Source organism: Trachymyrmex septentrionalis, unplaced genomic scaffold, assembly GCF_001594115.1.
Source record: "Trachymyrmex septentrionalis isolate Tsep2-gDNA-1 unplaced genomic scaffold, Tsep1.0 scaffold13, whole genome shotgun sequence".
Lineage (NCBI taxonomy): Eukaryota > Metazoa > Arthropoda > Insecta > Hymenoptera > Formicidae > Trachymyrmex > Trachymyrmex septentrionalis.
This window is the reverse complement of record NW_017304438.1, coordinates 1,057,755-1,066,408: the sequence shown is the minus strand read 5'-3', so window position 1 is coordinate 1,066,408 and position 8,654 is coordinate 1,057,755. Positions and strand designations below refer to the sequence as shown.

Here is an 8,654-nt window from a genome sequence, read left to right as displayed (position 1 = left end):
TAATTATATAAATAATTTGGATATATCAAAGTTTAGATTGAAAAATTAGTATTAAAGCTTTTCTCTGGTTTGAGTCTTTTTTATTTGTAAATAAATCTATATTTTATATAAACTTCCTTAATAATGTTAGAAATTATTATCATAGGTGAGAGGTGTTGTCAAAGCTGAAGTAATCGATAATATGGGTACTAGTTATGTAGTATCCAGAACAATCGAGTCATCAAAAGAAAAAAAGAAGTTTAAAACCCTTGACAGCACTGTAACTAAAACAAGTAAAGATAAGAAACAGGTGAATGTTTATTTTGTAATATTTATCTTATTTTGTAAATCATATATCCTTTTTAATTTCTTTACTTTAATTATGCATGAATAATATATATATATATTTTTTATTTTTTGTCATAGAAAGATTCAATAACCAATAAATGTGCTAACGTTGATGCAGAAATTGGTATAGCATTGGGTGTTTCAAGATCGATCTTGAATTATGTCATATTTTGCCATCAAGACGAACTTAATTGGCCATTTGATCAAGGAAAACTGTTAAAAGAGAGATTTGATGAAATATTTGACAGTGCAAGATTTAACAAAGCTTTGGAGACTATTTCAAAGCTTCAGAAAGAATTGCAAAGTGATATTCGTACTCTAAACGCAGAGAAACAGACTTACAAAGTACTCATGTCTGAAGTACAGGATAAAGAGACTAAACTAAAGGAGCAAAAGAAAAGATTGGATACTACAAAGGAGAAAATAAATGATATCGATAAACAGCTTGAACCCGTGAAACAAAAACTTGAAGAAGTACAGAAGTTTCATTCAGAATATAAGAATATCCAGACTGAGGAAGGTAAATTGAAAAAAAATCGTTTTAAAATATAATTAAAGGAAAAAAAACGTTTTCTTTTTTTCCCAGAGAAAAAAAAGATGGAATTTGATATGCATAAAGATCGATATGAAAAACTGAAAAAAAGCATAAGAAATATCTATGAAGGAACAACAGAAGAATTAAATGCGCTCATAGAATCTTATGACACTATATTGACGGAAAAAAACGTCGAAATAGCAGAGGTATTAAATGTTACAATAGTATCTTTGTATTCACTATGTATTGATTTGCTATTTGCAGAATGAAGCTGAAATCAAAGACATCTCCAGGAAAGAAACAAGAATTTCTAATATCTTAGCGACACGAAGGGAAACTGTAGGTACATTAAAACAACAGGTAAAAGATAATGAAAGAAGAGTGATTCGTCGTAATCAGTTATTAAATGATGCATTACAAGCTTGGAATTTCGATACAGTAGAATCAGACGTATCTGAAATAGGTATTTTTATGGATAAATTTCGCATAATTTTAATAGAATTCATTTTTCTTGTATTGCTAATACAAAAATTTTGTTCTCAGAGGTGAAGGCTCTTACAAAAAGATTAGAAGAAAAGATGCGGGCATTAGAGAAACAAATAGAGGAAAATAGATTGGGTATGCAAAGAGAGGAAAAGGAATTACAAAGAGAAGTTGATATGCTGCGTAGTAATTATTCAAAGATAGAATCAGAGAAAATCCTTAAAGAGAAAGAAATAACAGATATAAGAGACGAAATAGACACAATTCGAAACGACATAACACAGGTTAGTATAATCTCTTTAAGAAAATCATAAAGCTGATTAATCATAGTGTAAGTAAGACTTACAGACGATTATGTCATTGACTACTTCAATATCTCATACATATACATGAATTTTTTCATAATTATATTTAAGTTCAATTCTAAGAACTCCATGTTGTTTTTTTCATGCAAACTACTTGTCTGTAGACTAATATTTTGTAAATATAGATTGCACACTTTTATATGAAACAAATATCACGATCATAACAGCTTTAGCGACATATTGGACTAAGAAATGGTAAAAAAAATCTCAATTTCGAAATTTTTTGGCATAAACTTTACCTCACAGACACATATTAAGGGAATCTTAAAGTCGCCTATTACCGATTAAATTATATAATTTTTGTATAAATACGAGTTTGTTTTCTGTTCTTGCACTGGTTGTACTAGTTCGAAAAGTGTATACTAAAGCATTTTCTGTTTCCAAAATGATGCCAGCAAACACTGTTTCTTGTTCCAGTGCAACAGAACTTATTGCATAAGTTCACTGTACTGGCTGCACTAGATCTAGAGTCAGTGCAAGCAGTACAAGCATTACAAGCACTAGTGTACATTAGTTCAATCACAGAAAACAGACCTTGTACAAATAGTGCGAGTTTATGAGTAATAAAACTATAAAAATATTTTGTATCATCATTATCTTTAATTAAGAATTTTCTTAATGGTAGAATTACATTAATACTTTACATTATCTTTATCACACGAGTCTAATAAACTCACAAAAGAAATTAAAACAAAAGACAATATGAGCCGACATTAATTGTTCGTGTATAATAATAACGAATTCTTTAAAATCCGCATACCTGGATCTCCTGTTCAGGATTGTTAGTGGTCAGGGAAATCAGAAAGAACCGGAAAAAATCAGGAAAATTATTATCAAGGAATTTATTAATCTAAGATAAAAATAAATTATTATAAAATTCTAAGTTTAAATTTTTTTAGAAATTATAATTAAATAGAATTTTTTAAAGGAGCAATGCAAATATTTTTTATATTTTTAATGTTGCAATGAGCAATTTGCAGTTAACTATTAACAGATATTATTAAAAAGAAAAAAAACTTAACTTTACAAAAGTCAAAATATGTATGTATTAATGAGCATTTCGTAAATAATTTCTAATTGAAATTAATTAAAATGATAATTAGAACATACAATGTTTTAATAAAATGATTAATGGCTGTATTAAAGTCAGACTTTATATTTAAGGCTTCCTTAAATTTATCTTTAGATGCTCTATGAATTATTTTATTGACTATGAACTGAGCATCTAAAGTTAAATTTAAAGAAGCCTTAAATATAAAGTCTGACTACAGATAAAAATCTCAATAAGTAATGTGCAAAACAAAGATACATATACCTATATCCATCATTTCTTGTAATTTATTTGTTTTTTAACTCTTCACGTATTAGTAGTCATATGTTTCACTTAACAGTTGCAACACCCATTACAAGTCGTATTGTATTATTATTCATATTTCCAACTTGTTTTTTAAGGTAAATAATTCTTTGAATATATTTATTTTATTGTACTGTTGTAAAATAAAAAATTTTAACATTTTTCTTTGTTTTTATTTAAAAACTTCTTTTTTTTAATTAGGGAATTTTTTCAAAAAGTTACTGAGAAAACCGGGAAAAGTCAGGGAAATTTTTTTTTGCCAACAACTCTATATTGTTAGTCGGTAATACAGACGACTTTAGAATTCTTGCAAAAATCCTTATGACAGAAATATTTAAAGAAATAATTGTATTAAAATGTTTTAATCTAGATTGGTGCAGCAGGAAATAAATTGAAGTCAATCGAACAAGAACGTAAAACAGAAAAACAAAAAATTGACGAACTTGTCAACGCGGTGAATGTAGATTCTCTTGAAGCCGAAAAAGCAGATAAAGTAAAATCCAAATATAAGATTGAAGCAAGTTTAAGCTCAATTGACGACGAAATTTTTTCTTTGCATAAATTAAGCTCGTTAATGGCAGAATTGGAAATAAGGAAGTCAGCATTACAAGCTAAGGAAGAAGAATTGAAGAATTTGAAGAGAAAGCACGGAGATAGCATCAAAATACTATTAAATATTCAAGAATTAGAACAAACAAAATTGAAAGATACTTTAGAACGTGTACACCAGAAATTGGTACGTGATGAATCTTCTGTTTATATACATTGCATCTTTGTAAAATCTCATTGATTATAAATTTTAGGAAAAAGAGACAAATTCCTTAACACGAGAGATTCAAGCTCAAGAACGTAAAACTACTGCTTTTGAAACAACAGTACGGCATATAGAATCCGATATTAAGAAGAAGACGATCGAGTTACACAGTAAGAATATCCTATATGTAATATATCTTTTATAATTTTTTTTCATGCTCTTTGTATACATATATAAAATTTTTGTTTATATGATAATTTAAATGTTTTTCCTTTTTAGATAATAAAGAAAAGATATCTGAAGTGTGCGATTACAAAGAATTCGATGAGACTTTGTTAATGCAATCAACGATTGTGAAAGATCTTCAGGACAAGAGAGGAATTTATGCTTATCAAGCTACAGCCTATAAGGAATATGTTAAAAACCTATCCGTAAAGAATCCTTGCTGCCCGTTATGTCATAGAAATTTTGAGAAGCAGAATAACGTTGCAGATTTAATAAAAGAAATTGAAAGCGATATAATACGTAACCAACCCGGTCGTTTAAAATCATGCGAACAAGAACTAAAGATACAACAGGAAAAATACGACAATATGTTGCAATTGAAACCTATTGTCGAGAAAGTCATTCAGTGGGAAGAAAATGACTTGAAAATATTAGAGTAAGTGATCTCTTAATTGTATATTATATTAATTGGACTCTGATTCCGAAGTTATAGAGAGAGAGTTTTAATATATTTAATATTTATATTTATTTTTGTAGAGAAAAGTTAAAAAAGACACAGAACAGTGTGGCGCAGTCAAAAATGGCTGTTAAGAATCTAGAAGCCTCAAAGACGGAACCTGAGAAAAAATTATTGCTATATAAAAATATGATTGGCGATATTAAATTCTGGGATCGATGCATAGACGAGATACAGCAATTGAAAGGAGCAGTTAATAACTTGGAAACTCAAATGGCCAATTCTGGTAATATTATTTTGATCATTTATTTTAATATTAATGTTATTTCGATAATTATTTCCATTTATAATTATTAATTAATGTTCTTTCCTACAGGGATTAAGACTGAAAGAACTATGGAAGAAGCGCAAGCACAGCGAGAATCTTTGAGAAAATCCCTTAGAGAAACTTGTAATCATATTGATGCATTGCAACTCAGGTTGACCAAGCATAATGAAAAACTGCAGAACGCTCGAGCGAAGTATAACGAGTTACACGAAAAGGAATTAAAAATACAATTTGATATGCAGAAATTGAAACATTTAAAGGACAAGCAGGGTGATTTGTACACACGAGAAATTACTGTAGGAGAAACAGTGGAGAAACTGCGGAAGGATTTAGCACATGCTGAGTCTGAATTGGATTCCAGAAGTCAGCAATTGGAAAAGACCAAGGTTTGTTTTTTATAATATTGCCGGACAAGGCAATAAAATGAATACGAAATTACCCTACGCGATCCACGATTATTTGAAATGCAAATGTAAATATAAAGATAAAATGTTGAGGTATTCCTTTTAGGTAAAGAACTGGCAAAAGCAAGAAGCTGATAGAAAATCGATGTCCGAAAGTGCTAGACGTTTGTCTGATTTGCATAAAATATTAGATGAGATCAATTCTTTTATTAGTAGTAATGTACTCGAGAAACTCGCGAGTTATGAACGCGAGATAGAGACTTACAATAATTCGCTAACGGAACTTATGAACAAGAAAAACGATGTAGAGCAAACTGTAAGCAAGTTGAAGGAGGACATTGCCTCTCAAGAAATTGGAAAACGAGAATTACTTGACAATATGTCGTTACGTAAAATTAAGGAAACACTAGAAACCCTGAAAGAACAATACAAAAAATTGAATGAAAAATTGAAAAATATGAATTATGAAGAGATGATGAAGAAATGGGAGCAATTAGAAAACGACAAGCAAGTATTACTTCGGCAAGTAAGTAGGAAGAAAAAGAGAAGAGAAGGAAAGAGAATGAGAGGATGGCGAAGAAAAGGAAGGAGTGAATAAATGATTGAGTAAATAAGTGTGAATTTGTGACATATATCTCTATATTATATATTCACACTTATTCTTCGCCATAATATGAATATGTGAAATACATAAAATATTTAGGACAATGCCTCGTGTGCAGGACTAGAGATTCTCTAGTAAATGTTTGAACATGAAAAAGTCATTTTTTTTATTAGTCCGTCGTGTTTTAACAATTCCTAAGAGGAGAGAGAGAGGGGGGGGGGCAAAATGAGAAAGAGAAAGAAATAGTAATATATAGAGAAAATTAAAGGAGAGTGGAGCGGATAGTGATTCTCTTCTCTGATTGATTCCGCCATTTATAGTACAGTGTATGTACATATGTAATATTAGTGCGGTACAATGCCAGTGTGTGCAACATCGTATGTTCCATCACACTCCTATCATATCTCCTACTCATTTCAACAGTGCACTAAACATAGCGACTTTCTAGTGAATCCGCTCCACTCTTCTTTGATTCTCTCTGATAATATATATGTCCTTTTTTCGCAAATTTTTGTTAAGACTATTACCATGCATATAAAACTACTTGTGTCGAAATTCTTATTGGAGTGTCTCTAGTGCGACTAAACTAAGTCGAAAAGTCTTCTACATTTTGTAATTTTCACAATAGTTAATGAGATATTAATTTCTAAAGATCTGTATATTTGTCGATTTTTAGAAAACTTATAGACGTATCAAATGCATGCGCGTGGCAAAATACAACCGCTCAGCGCGGGGAATTGTTTTCTATCGCCAATATTGTGTGTAACTATTGCCGTTTGCAGTAAACAACTTCCTGCATGCTTAGCAATCACGATGAATGGACGTGTATTTAGCGGTATGGTCGGGCGGATACGCGTTTATTTCACAATCTTTAAAATTGATATCTCATTAACTATTGCGGAAATTGTAAAATAGTACAAGACTTGATTTAGTTTACTTATCTGCAAACGAATATTGTTTTAAATATTTTGGGACACCCACATATAATGTACTTTTAAAATTCATATATTGAATTATTAATTAATAATTTGATCTCGATGGTGTTTTTAGAGGAATGTCGCTTTAGGAACTCAGGAAGAGTTGGAAAGAATAATCAAACAGTACACGCAAGAATTACGGAAAGAGGAATATCGATTGGCTCGTCGAAATTACACCAATAAGTGTATTGAATTAACGGTAAAATATTATATGATTAAACATGCTAATTGGTAGTTTCAAGCAACAAATTTGACTTGCGTAGTTCTTTTTACTAGGTTCAAGAAGATACTATAGCTAATTTGAAAGCTTATAATAAAATATTGGATACCGCAATGATTGAATACCACGAGGAGCGTATGTCAACAGTCAATAAGATAATGAAGAAGTTGTGGAAGCACGTTTATAAAGGTACGGATACAAGCAGCATAGAGATTTGCACGGAACCTACGGATGGTGTAGGCAGCAATAGAAGAAGCTATAACTACAAACTGATTCAAACTAAGCATGGCTGTAAAATGGATATGAAAGGACGTTGCAGTGCTGGACAGAAGGTATTCATGTCGGTCAATTAGCACACGTAAATAACAGTGAGACGCATTATATTAACATCCGAATTTGTCATAGGTATTAGCGTCGATAATTATAAGACTTGCTTTGGCAGAAACGTTCTGCAAGAATTGCGGCATTCTCGCGTTAGACGAACCAACAACAAATCTGGATGAAGACAATGCCAACAGCTTAGCAGATATGCTAACTAAGTATGCATGTATTTTTGTTTAAAGCATGCATTTCTGTCTTAAAATAGCGATCGTATAATTATAAATAATTTAATTAAATGTGTGTTGCAGGGTAGTCGAGTTACGATCGAAATATCAAAAGAATTTTCAGTTAATTATAATTAGTCACGATGAAAAGTTTTTACAAAAGCTTGCTGATTTGAATAATCACAAGCAATTCCACGAACTTTATCGTAAACACAAGTACGTTATATAATATATTCCTTATAAGAAACAAGACTATTTTTATAATGAATTGAATTTTTTTATAGTGGAATGACTACGGTAAGAATCTCTGATTTCAACGAGCATATGGATTCTCTTTTGCACGTTAAAAGTGAAGATGAATCCGATGAAGAGCAACGTCCTATACAATCAACCAGTGGTTTGGGTAGAGATATATCAAATAAGAAAAGATATAATTTGGATAACATTGATGAAGATAACAGACCACCAACGAAGAAAAGATATCGTTTCACTGAGTAATTAAAAATACACTTTGTTTGTTTTGTTTTTATATCAACACTTATTTTTTAACTATATAATATATATACAGCTATATTTATATATCTTTTAACATATATATATATATATATATATGTATATATTATTTTTTTATAATGTTCCTATGGTTGTTACAGTATATTTTCATAACATATTAGTGTGTGTATTCTTATAAAAAAAGTATATGGATAAAAAAGAAAAGTTACATGTTGAAAATACCTCAAGTAATATTATAAGAAAATGAAAATTATTTTGTAACTACCTCCCCCCCTCCCCTCAAAGGAAAGAGGATGTAGTATTTGTTATTAATAAATTTAATTTTCAGATTTAAGATGTGTTATATAATTCCTGTGTGTCATCTTTAAATGTTGATTTTTTAAATTAATATCAATATTTATAGTATAATTATAATTGCTATATGAAAAATTTTATAAACTTTCAAGAGTTGATAATAAGTAAAGAAAACAATAGGTAAATTTTTAAAATAAAATGTGACACGAAACTGCTCGAGAAACATGAACTTTTGAAAAAAAATTCTAACATTCCTTCATTATGTTTCA

The 8,654-nt window shown here is 29.9% G+C and overlaps 1 protein-coding gene across 3 annotated transcripts in view; it reads left to right on the top strand.

The window, feature by feature from the left end:
• Positions 1-8,108, top strand: part of LOC108756915 (DNA repair protein RAD50-like) — a 10,570-nt gene extending 2,462 nt beyond the window's left edge. For all 3 annotated transcript variants that reach the window (XM_018501089.1, XM_018501090.1, XM_018501088.1), the window contains exons 3-18: positions 146-289; positions 406-847; positions 914-1,068; positions 1,127-1,325; positions 1,406-1,629; positions 3,435-3,800; positions 3,868-3,988; positions 4,098-4,479; positions 4,581-4,786; positions 4,877-5,214; positions 5,339-5,758; positions 6,887-7,012; positions 7,090-7,365; positions 7,439-7,572; positions 7,663-7,794; positions 7,863-8,108. In XM_018501089.1, the coding sequence (XP_018356591.1) occupies positions 146-289; positions 406-847; positions 914-1,068; positions 1,127-1,325; positions 1,406-1,629; positions 3,435-3,800; positions 3,868-3,988; positions 4,098-4,479; positions 4,581-4,786; positions 4,877-5,214; positions 5,339-5,758; positions 6,887-7,012; positions 7,090-7,365; positions 7,439-7,572; positions 7,663-7,794; positions 7,863-8,076 (3,879 nt within the window). In that variant the 3' untranslated portion in view covers positions 8,077-8,108. The remainder of the gene's footprint in view (positions 1-145; positions 290-405; positions 848-913; positions 1,069-1,126; positions 1,326-1,405; positions 1,630-3,434; positions 3,801-3,867; positions 3,989-4,097; positions 4,480-4,580; positions 4,787-4,876; positions 5,215-5,338; positions 5,759-6,886; positions 7,013-7,089; positions 7,366-7,438; positions 7,573-7,662; positions 7,795-7,862) is intronic.
• The last annotated feature ends 546 nt before the right edge of the window (positions 8,109-8,654 follow it).